General features: G+C 39.9%; 1 protein-coding gene across 1 annotated transcript in view; it reads left to right on the forward strand.

Annotated features, from left to right (window-relative positions):
• NYAP2 (neuronal tyrosine-phosphorylated phosphoinositide-3-kinase adaptor 2) overlaps positions 1-18903 on the forward strand; it is a 132215-nt gene that overhangs the window by 95688 nt on the left and 17624 nt on the right. The window contains exons 6-7 of the mRNA XM_058812272.1: positions 4636-4845; positions 12695-12798. Of these exons, the coding sequence (XP_058668255.1) occupies positions 4636-4845; positions 12695-12798 (314 nt within the window). The remainder of the gene's footprint in view (positions 1-4635; positions 4846-12694; positions 12799-18903) is intronic.

Here is an 18903-nt window from a genome sequence, read left to right on the forward strand (position 1 = left end):
TTGCACCTGCATGTGACTGCTGAATTTTAGACCATTTTCTCCCCCAGTATGTGAGTTCTGCCTAGAGTGATATATTATTTACTTAGGTTTATAACAAACACAAAGGAAAAAAAGGAATAAATTAATAATGTATGGATTAGCTTATACATTTCAGCTCAGAGCTGAGAGAGATGGCAGAGAGCAATCCTCATTTTATGTTCCTTAAGACAGTGGCTTTTCTTTCTTCCCCCAAACCCCAAGCAATAATAAAGGTTCTGCCATTTACCACTTAGCATTGCACTAAGAGGCCACCTGGACCTGAAATTAATTTGTGTTTAAGAACAGAGCGGCAGACTGGCCACAGAGTCATACTTATTTGAATGATAGCTTTTTTATTAAGATGTTTTCTGTAGCTGTAATTTCAGTTTTCTTAGATCCAAGTTACAACTGACTCTGTTTCTCACTTCCTGTAGCATTCCCAAGTTTTCTTGTACCGCAGCTCACGTGCCAGCCTTGCCTAGCGCACAGCTATTAGGGCACCTTTCCTAAAGGGGAGATTGTACATGCCAATTATCTGTAAAATATATAGTTTATAGGAGATTTTAAGCATCTCATACTTTAAATGGAAAAGTCTGAGATTCAGGTGAAATAAATACAAAAATGCATATCTTTACATATTGAAATACCATGACAGCTGAAAGTGCTTGAAACATTTGAGTACCTTTATGGCAGTTGGCAGTTTAACCAACTGTGTCCATAAATATTTAAAGCAGTGAATTATTTCTTGAAATTTACATTTTTATATACCACTTTGGTGGAAGAATTATTGAACAATAAACATGCTTTCCATAATAATTTCAGCTTTTCAAAAAGCAGCACTTGACTGCAAAATGATTTTCTGGTGGTCACCATATGACTCAGTGAGCTCCCAGCATAATACTGAGCTTTGGTATTTCCCACCATTCAGGTTTTAACAGCACAAGATAACCTAGATCCAACCTATGTTTCTGCACTTCCCAAATAAAAAATATTTTAAAGAGCTGTGCAGCAGCTGCTGTTACCTTTCAGCTGTGTCTCTGTACACACAGATAAATCTGACTGCTAAGAGTTCCTGTTTTCAGGATGGGATCAATAGGGATAAAGTGGCCATTTAAGTCCTGCTGAAGCTTTTATAAAGGGTTACTCTGTGTAAAATGTCCTGGTTTGCTTTTCAGGGGATGATAAGATCCCCACCCCACAGGTAACTGCAGGTGTGCTCTGCCCTCTGCCACTGCCTTGTGCCAGGCTGCAGGAGCCAAAGCATGGAGCAGGGAATGTGCTCCTGTGAGACACAATCGTTTGTGCCACTTGGCTTGCTCTGTGCAGCTACATTTGCAGCAAGGAGTAGGTGACAAGATAAAAAACATCCAAGTGGCTGGCACAGTCAACAAATGGGCCAGGGATGGGCTGAGAGCTGGCAGGGGAGCATTCTGCATTTCTGGAGCTGTCCTGGGCACATTGGAACTGAAGTGCTCTTTTAATTGTCCAAGAAGTAGCAGAGTGATTTTTTAATTTATTTTAATTGAGTTTGAGTATGATTCCCATTGACATTTATTAAAGAAACTGAAATTATTCTAAACTTCTCTAAATATTCTAAAATATTTGAGTGAAAGTGAGGCAATAATTTCCTTTTTCATTTTTTTTTTCTGTATTTGCAAGTGACCTGGAAAGTAATATTACAGAAAACTACAGAAAACACTGACATGTTGTCTTCTGTCTGTGTATCATTGTTACTGATAAGGATCACCAAATAATAATGACTCAGGCCCTGTGATGGGCTACATGACATTATAATCTGTTTCAATCTGCTTTTCATTTTTAGGATATATTACTTTTAAGATAAACTGTGAACTGAAAATCCCTAAGAAAGGATAGTGGAATGTAAATTTACAAAGTCTAGACAGCCAGCTGAAAACTGATTTTCTACACCTTATAAAAATTAGACTATAAACCAAATCTTTATTTAGTCTGAATAGTTCCATAGTTTCCAGCTGGTTGCAAAAGCTGTGCTTTGATTCAGCTGACAGTAAAAACTAAGAATGCACAGATATTTTTTATCAGGCTGCAAGTACAAATGTTTCTCTGTTAAGTAAACTGAAGTAGATAAATCCTTAGCTACACACTCTTAGCATTTCCACTGTGACAAGGGCTGACTGCATGTGTGTGAAATTTCAAGGGGAGGTGTTCAAGTAGTGTCAGTGAGGCACACACAGAGAAGGTTCTCACTAAGGTAGTCACAGCATTTCCAGGAGCAGCTGGATGACATAGTAAATCAACTCTATTGAATGATGCATTAATTTGGTAGGGCACTTGGAGGGCCCAATTCTTACTTTATAAAAACATATTCTAGTCTTCTGGCTTTCTCTTCATTTTACTGTGAAGAATAAACTGCAATCTAGGCACAGTCCTGTACTAGTGGGAAAGAAGATTGTGTGCATTTCCAAAGAATTTTGAAACTTGTTTTTATCTTTCCTTTTCTCAAATAAGTAGTATCTTAAAGAAGTGAATGTTATTGGTGTGAAGAAAAAAAAATCACATATGATTGCATGCATCTGTTATGTGAGAAAACACATCAGTATTTTTGATAGCTCGATGCTGTCAACTGAAACAGTTCTAATCCTGGTAATAATTTGGGCTCTCCCTCTCTTTGCACATCTCTTTGTATTAGCAGGTCTTTCTGTGCAGTCCCAGACAGATCTGTGTCACAGACACCTCCTAGCAAAGGTCCCTGAAAGGCAGATGTCATGTTACATTGATATAGACTGTTATTTAACCTTGTACCCCACTGGGGTTACCAATTGGGAAAAACAAACCCTGGATTTTCACTGCAGTGTCTTTTTCATAGACTAAAGCAGGTAGATGACTTAAAAGTTCATGGAAGAAGTTTGAGTTTTGAAGGTCTTTGTCACATGAATTTTACAGAATCCGTAAATTTTACGGTTCACCCCAGCCCGGGATTGTTTAATCATTTTTTCATGCAGTGTTACTACTTGCAGGCTGTGGTAAGATATCTTCAATATTTAATTTTACTATTAACCAATTGTAATCAACAAAATACACGAATGAGTACATCTTGCACCACATATCCAGTTAGATATTTTTACATGTCTTCTGTATGATGTTTCATTGAGGAAACCCCAGGCTGGCTGGGTTGTTGCTCATTAAGGTCATCTGCACACTGGAATGTCAAAGAACCCAAAACAAGGAGAGATTTTGATACTGTTATGCATAGGAGGGGTCTCTGCCCATCACAGCTGTCTAGCAGTGCATCTTCCCCTGTGTGCTGTACCACAGGAAACAGTCTGTGGGGCATTGAGCCACGGGAAAATCAAAGTGCTTTGAATGTAGTCCTTTTCTGGGACTTTATCATCTGAGTGGTTGAACAGTCCCAGTTCTTGGCCATGGGGGTGACTGGGAGAGGAAGTGGCAGCTCAGACTATAAATCCTGTCCTGCCATTCAGCACAGCCTCTCAGGGAACTGCTGGCATCGCCTGCCTCTCAATGGCTCCTGGCGTTTTCTCTTTGTTTGGCTCCCTCAAATCTTCCAAAGGCCCTTGAAGCCACTAAAAGTTTTTGACATAGAATTCAAGGGAAGATTGTTATCTCTGTCAAATATGGATTCCAAGACTGTAGATACATACAGAAATTAAAGTACATCAGGGGGTGGATTAGTAAATCTCTGTGACTAGAACTGGTGTAAGAATCTCTTTTGGTTTGAGATCTAAAATTCCAAACTGATCTTTTTTTCAAAATGAGGTGAACAGCAGCTTTGAATAACTGAGTAGCACAGTAATTAGCTCCTACAACTAAAGAGCAATCTAATGTTTCTTCTGTATCTAGTTTTTCATGTGAATTTTTCATAGCTACAGATGGGAAAGAGCAGGAATTAATCCTTTCTCCATGCATTGCTCAACCTGCAAGACAAGAAATTGGGGTCTTGAGAAAAGAACAAAAAATCACCAGCCATGAAGAAAGCAGACATCACTGCGTCACTTGAAAAAGTCATTCAACTGTGTTTAGAATTGCTCCTCTTTTCATTGACTTGTGGTGTTTCAAACAGAAAGTAATTTTCTGGCTCCAAGGCTTTTCCAACCAACTGCAATTTCATTCCATAGGTTATGGTGCTGGGCACACCCAAAATGGATTTGTGCTGTTTTGTTCTGTGGATTGTGTGCTTTTATTAGAGCTTATGAGAAGTACAGATATGTTGCTTGCACAATATTGCCTTAGGAGAGAGCTTCCTTAGAAAGTGCCTGAAGAAGAACTTGTTCCTAATGAAATGACAGCTGAAAAGATTTCAAATATTTGTATAAATTTTTAATAAACCACAATTTGGTAGGGAACCATTTTCCAAATTATTTTCCTGGCATATGAAAGTTGTAACAGAAATGTTACATTTTATCCATCTGCTTCATGGTGTGTGCTTTTAAATAATTAAAAAGTGTACTGAAACCTATGTAAACTACAGGGTTTTGGCCTAGATGGTAAAACCATGCTATAAACTGCCCTTAAAGGATTTATCATTGATATACATGGAGTATTTTGCAAAAGATTATTGCATGATGTGGATGATTAGCAGTTACTCTATAATGAAATGTGCATTTATGTATTTTGTAGAACCACTAGATGAGCTGAAGATCAGAAGCCACAGCACTGAACCACTACCAAAGCTGGAAAACAAAGAGAGAGGACATCATGGGACAGCTTCCTGCAGGGAGCCAGGGAAAGCTCAGGAATGGGATGGAACACCAGGCCCCCCCATGGTGTCCAGCAGGCTGGGGAGATCCTCTGTCAGCCCAACCATGCTGGCTGGAGGCAACAGCTCAGGTACGTCAAGCACGGCACAGGGAGATCTCATCAATCTCCTTGTGAGCTGAAGAGTCTCTAAAGATACACTGATGCAGTAAGCATCCAGATTCTTTAGATTTCCAAATATCTTCTAGATTTGGCCCTGCCCATTGAGTGCTGCACTAAAAAGGCTTGTGCTGTGCTTGTGCTGGAACAGCTGGGATGGTGGCATGGAATAGCAGCACGTAAGCACGTTAGCCATCTACTTCAAAAGAAGTAAAGGATTCCACCTGACATTGAAAAGGCAAAGACACTCCTAGGATGGCACCTCAGGAAGTTCATAAGTTCATGTATCACATGAAGTAACAAAAATACACTTTGCAAAAGCAAGGCCGTCTTACTGAGGGGCACAGTGACAGGACACAGGCAGCCTTTGTTTTCTGCTTGTACATAAATTTCTAGAAGAGTGACTATGGATTTCAGAAGTCTCAGATAAACACCTATTCATTTTATTATTCAAAAACATTAACATGTTAAATAGTAAATTGCCATAAACTATGGCATTATAATGCAGTCTTGTTTACAAATTGACCAAGACAAATGGAACTGATAAATGAATAGATATCTATAAAGAGATATTTATGGCCCTTGCACCAGTACTGTATTGGTGCTTTTGAGATTTGATAGCTCTCATAAAAGAGTAACTTCATTGCTTATTAGTTGGACTGTGAGAAATATCCCCTTTAAGGACAGCTGGCATGTGTAGTGCTGATGCCTCATGGTCAGTGTTCAGTAAGTATAAGAGCAGGAATGAGCTGCTCAGACAAGAAATCATTCCTGCCTGAGAGATCTGCTGGGCAGTGAGTGGCAGCAAGGAGTGTTTACACTGCTGAGTGAGCAGAGATGCTCACAGCTCACCCAGAACATCGCTTCCCTGGGTGATAATGGGACTCACATTGTCCCTGAATTGCTGAAAATGACACCTGAAACTCAGTGTATAAGTTGAAGAGTCTTTGCTGACATGAAATGTCATTTGCAGCAATCATGTAGTCCAGCTTTGCTTGCTACAGACCCCCCAAACAGTCCTTCCTGGTGCAGTGAAAGTGACTTTTCTGCAAAAACTTATGACTCTAGCACAGGTCTTTTTTGTGCTACTGCCATTTCCTTACTTGTCTCTTCTTACAAAGTTTCCTGGAAGGTGGGAATTTTCCAGATAAGCTCATAGCTTTTGGTAAAAATTCTGTCCCCAGTGTCTTAGACCATCATCTGTGCTAATGCAGGTTAAAGGATGGGTTTAAGCTACCACATCAAAGTACTGGGACATATGAAAATTAGACCAAAGATGTGTACCAACCTTTTCAGTTCTGCAAGATGACACTATGGACCAGAGTAGTAAAGAAGTTAAAACTGAAGAGTAAGCTCTTAGCAAAATATAACACTACTGTCCAACATTTCTGCAGCAGTTTTATTTTAAAGAGTTGGCTGATCTCCAAAAGCAAACAAAACATGTTGGCCTCAGTCTCCATTTGGCATCAGCAAACTGTAATAGTTGTTGAATCATGCCTTGATTTAGTTAACTATGACTTTGTCTTACACTGCTAGGACTGTCAAAGGAAAATTTTATTTTCTTGGCTGAATTTTGATTCCTTTCAATGATTAAAATATGAGAGCTGATTATAACTTTTCTTTCCCTGCAGATTTATGATATTTCATTTGATGAATATTGCCTCTCATCTGCCCTGAATATTTTTTCCCCTCGTGTCTCTTGCTGTTGCCTGAGCAACACGTTTTACCTTTGCTTGGTGGGGCACTGCATTGAGAATGCTGTACACAGCTCTCCTCAATGAACTTGTACATGAACTGTAACAGCTCATTCTCTGCAATTAAATTAAAACTGTAACAGAATGCAAGAAGAGAGATTTAATACTTTCATATGAATACAAATGCTTTCTGGAGTCAAGGAGATAAAGTAATTCTGCACTAGGAAATAGAACTTAGATTTGCCTCAAATAAAATCTAGCCAGTCCCCAGTACAGTCATCACTGCTGCTACTCTCTTTGCAACATCATAGATAACAGGAAAAAAAAAGCTACTTTTTTTTTTTTTTTTTTTTTTTTTTTTTTTTTTTTTTTTTTTTGGTGTAGACATGTCCTTGAAACACTGCAGCTTGGTACCTACCTCCTAGTTCACACTGGTACAGGCATTTATTAGGGCAATATTGAAATAATTTTTTTTATGGAGTTGAATTGCTCTGCTGCAAAAGAAAAAGGGTGTGAATGGATTTCCCACAGGCACTCATCAGGCAGCTCTGCTCCAGCTGGGAACTGAGGTGGCCTGGCCAAATACCTGAGTGAGAACCGTGGCTTTTAGTGGATTCTCCCCAACTCTGAAACTGCTAGTAAGATCCAAGGGAGAATGAGCCATCTCTAAACAGAATCCTGAACTTTCTGTCCATTTTGTTCAAAGAGCCTGGGCTGTCAGCTGCACACAGTTATCACTGTCTCTAGTGCCTGATTGTTCTATGACAGAATTTGTCAAGGACACTTTCTGTTTCTTGGCATCCTATAATTTCTTATGGAAAGCAGTGTGATTTGAGGGCATGCTGACTTTTAGGAAAGTCAGTGCAATTATCATGAACAGCCAAACACAATCTGTAATACAGAATCTGTATAACTTCACTCCAGGAGACTTGAAGAGTATTTTCTGGAATGTTGCTGCTTTTTTCCTAACAGCAACAAAGAAGCATTTTGCATTGCCACCTGCTGCTGGAGACAGGCACTGCCCTGCCTTTAAAATCTCAGAAACTCTCTTGCATCCTGGTTTTGAATTGCCACCAGCTTGTCACTCAGCCAGCCATACATATTCCATCTGAAAAGATTGTAGGTAATCAGGAAGGGAGGAAATACCCACCCTTCACTGCAATTACTGGCCATCATTGTCGATTTCCAAAAGCAATGAATATTTTAAGTTCATCTATTTGGGAATGGGACAAAGCCTGAAAAGCCCAAGGCACAAGATGCTTCCATTGTTGTAAGAAGGGAATAGCAGCAAAAAGTTCATGCCAGCCAGGTCTGTGCCACAAACCCCTACATTTTCTCCTCACAGGCAGTATCACTGTGCTCCTAAACCCACAAGGATTCTTCACATGAAAGGAACTTAATGCTGGAGTTTTATATTACTGCCCAGGAGGCTCAGATCTTGCCTGCACCTGTCATTCATGTTCTCTGCTCACAGGCTCTCCTAAGCAGAGCCTGTCACCTGTAATGAGATGAGCTGTATGGGAGCTGCACACTGAGGACATCCCACCAATGCCCATGGTTCTGCTGTGAGACCTCCAGGATGTGGGATCACACCAATTCTGCTGGAGTAAAAATATTGCCTAGGTGTAAGAAAAACACACACAAAAAACCTGAACAAAGAGACAAAACACTTACTTGTATTTCAAAGAAGCCAGGAAATAGCAAAAAACACAAATCCTACAACAAAAGCTTTACAAAGAAAATAAACACCCATATTTCAGGACACAAAGTATATTCCACTATCAGCTTTTCCTTTTGGGCAAAATATCCCCTAAACCCAAACAGGGGGTTCCTTTTCAGACATGGTTTTGATCATTACCTGACTTGGGTTTGAGACTTGCTAAACTTTTGACCTATGGATGTCTGGTTACATTGAGTTCTACAGGTTCAGTGCTTCCCTTGTGAAAACTGTTCAGTTTGATGTGCTGCTGTGATATTTTAGCACTAACTGGATTCTGCCAATAGCAAAATACTAAATGCTTTTTTTAGATAGCATAATACTATATAGTTTATTGCACCATAACGTTTCATAACTTCAAGTTGTATTTCAGCTTACTCATCTCTTTTTAGGCCAGTATTAAGACACTTGGTGTGATGTATTTTTCCAGCATACATGCTTTCTTTTTCTTCTTCTTCTTTTTTTTTTTATGTGATTGCTCCCAGCCTGTCACATTGCCTTGTTTAATTCAAAATGCATTTCTTGGCAGCTGTAGCAAATAAGCAATATTTCTCTTTTCATGTGCAAAGAAGAGACTGTGACAGGATAAGAAGCTTCTCCAACGTAAGTGACAGCCAGAGCATTTTTTTGAATTAAGATTAGGATAGGCAGAATGAAGGCTTCCTTGGATGGATAAAGAACTCTTCCCATTAAGATCCAAAAATAAAAATTGTGCAGGGTTTTTGTACTTCTGGAGAATATAGAAAGCCATAGCACGTTGGTATAAAACTGATTGAAAATATTTCCATAAAATCTTGTGGCATTTTTTTCATCACTGTGCATTATTGAAGAAAATCCTACAACACCCCATGTCCCAAATACAATCAGCCAAGCCTCTACATCTTTAGTCATGCTGGCAGCCCCTGCAGTTTTGGAAAACCAGCCATTTATATGAGTGCTTAGACACATAATTAAATACACAACTTTAAGGCAATCCTATTTGTGCTTGGAAAGCTTGTATTTCTGTGTTGCACAGTCTCTCTTAAAATTCTCATCCTTAATGCTGCCCTTTGGAGCTAAATGCTTGTGTGGTTCCACGTGTAACCCTCCTGGTGCTGTCAAGACTGAGTTTAAACCCAAGAGTGCAGTGGTGCTCAGCCCACTGCAGCTGATTTTGTCTGTGGGTTTGGTGTCAGGGGGCTGTGGTCCCACTCCAGAGTGTTGTGGCCACTGGGGTTGCCATGGGAAGAGACTGAGACCCACTGTGCCCCCCTAACAATGCACCTGGCTCCCAGAGACCTGCAGTGCATTTTTCAAACCATGTCACTGTGAGAGATGTGACATTGGAAGCTGTGCAAAATAACACCACTAAATTTCCACATACACCAGGTGAATTTTATGAACATTTTTGTGCATAATATTTCACAGCCATCTGGCTACCCCCAAGAATCTGCTGAATTCAGACCTCATGCTGCCCATTGATTGCAAAGAGCATCTCTAAAGGCTGCTCACATGCCCTGCATCCCCTGGCCTACAGAACCTTCCCTGTGTGCCTCTCAGGATGGCTGATAGAACTCAGCTCCACACCACGAAATTCTGTAACTGAGGGACTTCTCAAGATGTCCAAGACTACTCATTTCAGATGTTAATACTGAGCTGTCTCAGTATCATCCACAAGAGATAAACATAATTTCTAAATGCTAGAAAGCATCCCAGTAGTTTTTCCTTTAAGATTCTTGGCATTGAATAGGAAAACCCAGATAGCCCCAGCAGAGTGAATAAACTGCCCATAGCTGAAAAATAACATGCTGCAGAATACAGAGCAGTGAGTTGTGCAGCAATTAAAGAATAGACCTTTTATGGACTATTTTTCCCCCAAGTGATGTGCTGTTACTGAGACCACTAATTACAGTAGAATACAGTATTTATTTGGTCCAAAAATATAGCCACTGAGACAAAAAAAGCTAGATGGAGCCATGTTTGAAGCACCTTTTGGTGAGGATCACCATGGAAATCACAATAGTTTCCTTAATACTGGAACATATATTACGGGGAGATAAAGGAACTAATACTTCATCTGTGTGTGATAGGTTTTATTTCTTTGATGCTAGATGAAAGGAGTCTCTTTGGCAAGGAAATGGTAATCTCTTGCTCATAGATACAAATTGGAAATTATGACACTTCTTTCTGCTTTCCTAAAGCAAAGAAAATAATTCAGAAGCATACTCAGACAGTGTCTTGGAGTTTTTTATGCGCTGAATGTCTGATTCTGCTTGTCACAGCAGAAACAGAATCTTTACTTAGCAGTAAAGAAAAACAACTGAAAAAAGCACAATTTTTGTCCTTTCTGAAACCCCCACAGAATTCCAGGAGATGAGAGATGAGATATAATAATGAGATCCATTATTGTATCTATATTTCTGAAAGGAACAGTCAGAAATCTGGCACACAGACAGTGTGAAATCAGAACAAAAACAAACCTAATCAACCTTCAGAGTAACTGCCCAAGTCCAAAAAAAGCAAACCATCAGACTGTGTACAAAAGCAAGGTTATGGAGGAGGCCAGTCTGCTCCTTTCTGTGTGCCTGTGGCTGTGTTGACTCGTGGTGTGTTTACAGACTGACTTGGAGAGTGAATTGAATAATGCATTCGGCAAGCAGCATAAATATTTTTGCTGCTCAGCCAGCTGGATGTTAACTAACCTATTAATATTTAGTTGATGAATATTCAGCCATACAGATGCTTTCATTGGTCTAAGTGCTCCAGCATAAGTGGATAGCTCTTCTCCATGCCCTATTGAATTCTGAAATATCTGAAGAAAATAAGCATTGAAGGTGACAATGAGAAAGCATCAGTGAGAGTGGAAGAATCCATTTCAGCATGTTGTTGGTATGTGGAGTAATGTGCCAGCTGTCCTCAAGTTTCCAAAGTGTGCCAAGTGACTTTAAGGTCATGCTGGCAATAGGCATCTTCTTCCTTTCAAGCTGTGGCCCAACCAGTGGCCAGTGGTGATACTAGAGATCCGCACAGGAAATAGAGAAATCAGTGTAAAACAAACACGGACAAAGCAGCTGTATACATGAGGCATGACAAAATAAATTTCAGACAGACACAGGCAAAATATGTGCTTCAGAGACAAACTTGCTAAACCACAACTGCACGAGGCATAGGCCCTTCCTTTCTTGTTGAAAACATAGAATTGAATAGGAGGAATTCTTCAAACCTTTTAAAAAAACCTCAAAATTCTTTAAACTGTAATGAAGAATGGTATTGAAGTTACTTGTTATTCATGGTAAAGGAGCACTGTCAATGTGAAAAGTGAGACTCTATTATTGTACCAAATCTGTCTGGTGAGTCCAATGTTTTCAGTGCTTGCCCACTAAATACAAAAAAGCAGGTGCAGGGTTGGGAAGAAGGTTTATGAAACATGAGGAGAATGAATTGATCTGAGCAGAGTCATAGGCTGAGAGGTGCTTCCTCAGCCATATAAAGGAAATGTAAGGACAAAAAAATTTCTTGGGCAGAAACAGGCAGATCTCTTTTTCAGGAAAGGGCAGTTTCCCCCAGACCAGCTGAACATTGGGGTAGTACATGGGTGTCAGCATGGCTTAGATATAAAAACTTTCATCCAGGCCTCCTGAACTGCATGGTCACCGTGTGTCAGTGTGTACAATAGTAACCTGGATGGAAATCAATGGGGAACCTTCTCAGAAATTACTCCATATAAAGCAGTAGAAGGAAAATCAAATAACTCCGTCATTTTTGTGAAGTTCTTCTCTGAAATGGAGCTTTCTCTCAAGGCAACCATTGCTTCTGTTATCATCTTGATTCTGGGCAACTGACTTTGCCACTGCCAATGTCTTGATTTGTCTCTTCTTCCTACTTTATATCTCTCAATTCATTGCTACTGACATGAGATTCCCAAGTATTTTTGGTGTCATTCCAAATCCCCAAGTGTGACAGTATCCTCACCACTTTTACATACCTTCTCCTTTATTTTTTGGCATTTCATGCTTTCCTTCAGCACAGCCAGTCTTCGGGCTGTCATGTCCCTCAGCTCTGGGATGGAGAGGTAAAACCAGAAGCCTCTGTAACTCCCTTAATCACTGCTGTATTACATGAGGAGTAGAAAAGGTGCTAGGGAGCAGGGGAGTGGGGAAACAGAAATGCTTCTTTTTTATTCTTCCTGTCTGCTGTTTTATGCTCTGTCCTTCAGAAATGCCAGAGCAAAGAGGCCAGGACATGGCATGAGTCCTGCCTGAATCCCTTTTCTGATCTCAACTTCTGCTCATGATTCAGCCGTATGTCCAAGACTTTAACTCGTTACCGAGGCTAGAGTCTCCATTTCAAGGGAATCCTGGATGCACAACGTTCAGCTGGCTGCAGCAGTCCCCTGCTCCTGCTCACGGGTGTTTCTCTCTCTCCCTTGCAGAGTCCAAGTCGAGTTGCCGGCTGGGCCGCTCCGCATCCACGTCAGGAGTGCCTCCAGCGTCGGTGGCGCCGCTCCGGCAGCCCGGCGAGCTCCAGCCGAGCCAGGTACCATCGTTAGCCAATCGGGAATGACTCCATGTGCTGCAACATGCCAAATGTCCCACCTCTCTGTCTGTCATTTGTTACAGTAAATGGTTCTTTTGCTTTGTGTCTTTGTTTTCTGTGCGTGTGCGTGCATCTGTGTGTGCGCATCTCTCATTGGCAGTGAAATTCCGCTGGCCACAGCCAGCAGAATTTTCTTTGCTCTTAATTCCTTGTATCTTTTTCTGTCTTCATTCTGTAATATAAATGTAGTAAAACTGTACAGTATGAACTGGCTGGGTTTTTTATTTTTTTCATGCTTTCTGTACTTTTTTACTGTCTTAAAATTTATCAAACTTTGATAAATTTAATCTATGTTTTTATGTAAATTTCTTTTAAAGGTCTTGTCTAGAGCACTTACACCAATGTTGTCAATGACTTGTACGTACTTGACTTCTGCCCAGTTGTACTTTAATATTTGTGCCAGTCACATCTGGTTGGAGCTTAATGCATGATTGTATTACACTGTGATTTATCACTGTCCTAAAAACTGCTCTTACAGCAAGTGATTTGGTTTAGTTGAGGCAGCTAGACTCTCTTCAGCTATAGACCATGTAATGCTTACAGGACTATTAAATAGTCCACTGTAGTTATACTTATTGTACATTTTTAGGAATAAAAAAAAAAAAAAACAACCCAAATCAAAGGAGCAACATCTCCTTTTACCTTAAACAGAGATAATTTTTTTATCATCATCAGAAACAAAACTGCCACATAGGAAAAAATGAAAGTGTTTGGGTTGGCAAATTTCTCCAATAGAGAGAAAATGGAAAAGAAATAAAGACATGGGAAACCTATACTTACCTTTATTTTATATGCTAATACTGATATTGTAACATTTTGTTGCACAGACCTGTATTATTAGTTTGACAGAACTAGCTGAGAGTAGCAATTGAAAGAAGAGGTTTTGCTTAAACATCATGTGAATGGCTTCTGTCAAAGCACTGTGGCACTGCATCACTGGTGTGTACATGTGGGGTGTGTGTGCACAAGGAGACAGGAGCACAGATGGATTTAGGTGCACATGCATATGTGTATGCACACACAGGCACCCTTATTTTGATGGAGAATTTTTGTCTGGCTTTCAGGGAGTTAGTCCCCAAAATACTATTGAATGCCACTGAAGTTTGAGTGGAAATCTCCCTGAGGACTGCTTTGCAATAATCACATATTTGTGTTTCTATCTTGGTGAGTCGCTCCAATAATGTCTTGACCAAAGCAAAGACCACAAGACTAAGTTGATTTACTCACTCCAGACAGCCAGCAACTTGTTAGGAAGGTCATATTTGGGTAGCCAAGTCTGTACAGGTTACAGGTCTGTAACCTGTATGAACTGATATGATTGTATTACTTCTGAGTGCTGCCAGACATGAAGACTGAGAGAACCCTGCACATTTCTAAAGCATATTTTACATAAGCAAATCAAATCTATAATGGAGATTCAAAATGATGGCCCATTTAAATAACACATGAAGTGTTCCTTCATCTAAGGAAGAAATTAGGGTAATTGTACTTCCAAAGGTTTTCAGTGTCCCAGTGTTCATGTAGTATATATTTTTGATTAAATGGGTTTTACAGCACTCCTGATGCTTTGCTGTTTATTCAGTGGCAAAGGCACCTTGGGTGTTTTGAAGGGGTTTTAGCCTGTCAGTTTATACTAAGAACTAAACAATAAGCCTTGAAAGCAGAAGCTGATGTGATAGAAGAGATAATGAGCCTCTTAGAAGCTGTAGCCAGGGTTCACTGAAACTGTGGAGGGAAAAATCCACCTCAATTCATACAGAAGAAAGGAACAAAGATGATAAGAGGAATTTTCAAGTGACTGTGGAAGGGTGATCTTGTTAATTGAATAATGTGTGGTACGGTCATGACTTCATGAAAAACAAGAAAATCTAGTACAAGCTTTCTCTCCCTAAGTCTTCCCTTCCAGCTGACAATCTCTTACTGTCCATCTATTATGTTGCCATTTGCTATGATAGTATAACTTTTAAAGGTGTGGATTTGACCCTGATTTCAGAGGAATGACAAAAATCTTATCTCCGTAGCAGATACAAACATTGATTGTTCTTTCAACACCTGTTCTATCTTAATGTGCAAATAATGGATGATGGGTGAAATGTGTTTCCAACAGCTGGGCTGTTAGCCCATTCTCAGTCTGCTGGGTTGTGGCATACAGGGTATCTATTTTTGTGTGCTGTGGCTATTGATTGTATTGATACTGCTTTCCTTAACAATATCATAATGAGCAAATTAGACTTTCCAAAAGATTAAGATGTATTGTGTTATTCCCCTCTTTGTTGATCAGATAGGCACAGCTAACATTCAAAAGGAATATAAGATCTGGGAAAGGACAGATTACTGTTAATTGGTTTTCTCAAATCTTCATGGATCCCAGACTTGTGATTTTCAAAATGCTTAATTTGGGAAAAAAAGGACAAATTTGCAACTGAGTTCTCAAAACCCATAATTTTTAATGCAATTGTTCAAAGAAGTGGTGACTATGCTTAGTAATTCAAAATTGATCTGCTCTAAGGAAACCTAAATTATAATTCCAATCATATATTAGATAATTATGTAACTATTGTAATTTAACTCCCCTATGCCTTATTTTCTTATTTCTTGTTTGGTTATTGATGTAGGAATGGTGAGGATTAATCAGCTAGTATTCACAGAATATATCTATAGTATATTGATGGGAAGCACAGGAGGGACCACCTAAAAATAAGAAGAAATGGCTTATGAGCAGAAATTAATTATATGGCTGGTCTCTGATGGAGAATACTAAAAATTCTGTAGTGTAGGGACAGCCAGCATTTACCAAAATGCTGAGCCAGGTTGAGAGCCTGCCTTCTGTCCTTAGTTCTGGGAAATGATGAGGGCATTTGGAAAGTGTTGGTTGCACAAAGCAACCTTGGATAAAGTAATGAATTATCTCAATTTAAACTGAAAGATAAACATAAGTTTATCCTGGAACTGAAGTTATTGATTGTGAAAGGACAAAGTTTAAGAAATTAAGGAAGTAGCAGAGGAGGTAGGTGGGGGGCTTGGAACTATAATAATGGCAGGAGCGTAGAATATTTTTGAGCAACAAAAGTGCCACATAGCTGTATTTCCTAAATGCATATCTAAATAAAAATATCCTACAGAGATGGGTATAAATAGCAGAGAAGTATTCTAGATAGGATGAATTGTCTTGTAAAGAAAGGAAAGAAGGAAATATTAAGCATGCAGAAGCAGGCCATCCTCAAGTGCCAAAACACAAACCAGCAGGGAAGACGACCAGACTGTCTGAATAGAGTTTTTGCTGGGACTCAGGAAAAGAGAGAATTTCTGAAAGTTGTAAGAAGGGACAAGCAACTCAGGAGGACAAGGGAGTCATGAGATTATGGAGGGAGAAAATTAGAAGGGCCAAATCCTGACTAGCACTTAATCTGTCTACTGTAATAAAAGACAATAAAAAATGTTTCTATGCAAAAGGAAATCTAAGAAGAATCTCCATCCTCTTTTTGGATGGCAGAGAGAACATAACGACAAAAGGTGCGGAAAAGGCTGAGGTACTTAATGCCTTCTTTGCCTCGGTGTTCAAAAGCAGGACCAGCTGTTCTCCAGGTACCACCCCTGAGCTGGAAGATGGACACAGGGAGCAGAATGAAGGCCCCATAATCCACAGGGTAATGGTCAGTGACTGCTTTAACACTCAGACACACACTGTAGGATATAATCTGTTTATATTAGAAAAAATTTCTTCACAGAAAGAGTTGTCAAGCAACAGGCTGCCCTGGGAAGTGGAGGAGTCCATTCTACCATCCTTGGAGATGTTTAAAAGATGTGTAGATGTGGCATCTGGGGACATGTTTTTCAGTGCTGGGTTAAAGGCCTTTTTCAGCCTAAGTGATTCTCATTCTATAAAGGTATGACATTGTTCACAAAATGTTACAGGGAATGGAGAAATGTTGTAGAAAGTAAAGCAAGTTGTATCTTAGAGAAAAGAAGTGTGTGAATAACTTTAGAGATAGTAAAAGTCCGTGTTTGGCCTTTATGTGGAAATGAAAACAAGTAACTGTCTTTTGTAGCCATCTAAGTAGACTGAGAACAGTGGAATTTAACCACTTTGAGGGGTTTATAAAGTACAATAAACAGGGTCCACAGTTGCCCCAGTAAATAACTCCTCACCCATTTTGCTGGAACCTCTGTGCTGGCACCTGAGATTTCTGCAGCAGGCATGGTCAGAGGTTTCACCCTGCAGTGGAAAATGCTCAGTCCTGCCACAGCACAGCCACAGTGAACAAAGCTGTTCATTTGTGTAAAGCAAGCAGGATTTGGAGTCACAGGTATCACTGCTGTGCAATGATGCTTCCCTGCCATCCCATCGTTCTCCACATCTTCACCTCGGGGTAACAAAGGATTGCGTTCCATCGATGAGCTCAGATATCCCTGTGGCATACAGGCTAGGTGTGCACTGAGCATATCTGGCACAAAAGAAGAAAACGTTTCAAGCAGACTGTAGAAGTCCCTCTGCTGGAGAGCAGAACATCTTGCACCCAGAGTTTTAATGTACATAAAATCCTCTCTGTATCACTGCCATGCCTCTCTGAAACATTCTTCAGCACAGAAAAATCCCACTAATTTCCATTTTAAGAAAAAAAGAGATCATATGAACACCTTGGGATTTTTTTTCTGCTAATGACCTTTGCAAAGTGAGATTTGTTTTCATTAATTTGGAGACAGTGATTGGAAAATTCCACGTACTAGGCTGCATAGCAGCACAGCAGCACATGTTTTTAAGATAGATGGTCTGAAGAAAACCACACTTTTGAAAACAAAACTACTGATAGCTAGAGTTTCATATTTTAGCTTCCCTGCAAAGCAGAGCCTATTTTCAGATAGATTTTCACAAAAGTGTGTTCCTTATCTGCAAATGTGCAGCCTCTCTTCATGGTGCCTGTTAGTTTCTTGCTTTTCAGTGGCCAGACAGCACTGTCCTTTCCTGTTGCCACCTCAAGGTATGTTATCTTAATTCTGAGGGTTTGTATGCCTCTTAAGGTTTGGGGCATTTTTGTGGGGGACCAGGCAGTGATATCTAGCTCCAATTTAAGCAAGGAAAGAAGATTTAAACTTTACAGAGATGATCAAAGTAAAATTCAGAAGCCATGCTGAGATTAGAAGGAATAACTCAGAGGAGGGAATGAAAATCCATTGACGGTTATGAATTAAGGAGTCTCAACATGCATGGAAGGAATGAAGAAAAAGCTAGAAAATATATCAGCATCAACACTGAAACTTTTTGTGTCTGATTTTAGAAAAATTGCAGCTCACTTCATCACTGGCCTGGTATCTGCCTGAGTTCTCTGCAAGCTGAGGCAGCATTTTACTTTCCCCACGTGACCACATTGGTAAACACAACAGAAGGCACAAGATGGACAAACAACCATTACCCTCCAGAATTCAGGACAGCTCTCACTTATTTTATAATACAGCAAAGGGAAAGGGACTCCCAAGAGTGGACTTGACCATTGTCTTGCACCAAATGAAGTGAAGCCATCAATGAGAATGTGTCTTTGATAGACAAGAATTTTAGATACAAGTTGGCTCTTGAAATTCATATCTAGGTAGGAAAATAAAAAAGACTTGTAGAATAACCAAGTGCTGGGGGAGGCTCGTGCCTGGCGCTGGCAGGCTGAGGGAGCTGTGGTACAGACATGGAAATCCAAGGCTCACAGAGCCAGGGAGCAGAGACCAGGAGTGTTCCAGCACAGTTTTCCAACATAGCAATGTGGGTAGAGAAGTAAGAAGCAAATTTTCTACTTTGAATACGCAGGGTTTTTCCTTGTGTTCATGGGATTAGGAAAAGCTAAAAAATCCCAAACACCTATTCTAATGGTTCCACCTTAAAACAAAATCATGATGGAAGGGAAGTACCACAAAGAAGCTGAGACATATTTGAGTAGAGCAATATGCATGAGTAGAGCAATACCTTGCTGTTTAAGTGCAGTAAAAGCCCATCATAAAAATGCAAAAAACTTTAAGCTAATTATTTGGAATTGAATTTTGACAAGTGCTGAGTACTCT

The sequence above is a fragment of the Ammospiza caudacuta genome, chromosome 11, assembly GCF_027887145.1.
Source record: "Ammospiza caudacuta isolate bAmmCau1 chromosome 11, bAmmCau1.pri, whole genome shotgun sequence".
NCBI classification, from domain to species: domain Eukaryota; kingdom Metazoa; phylum Chordata; class Aves; order Passeriformes; family Passerellidae; genus Ammospiza; species Ammospiza caudacuta.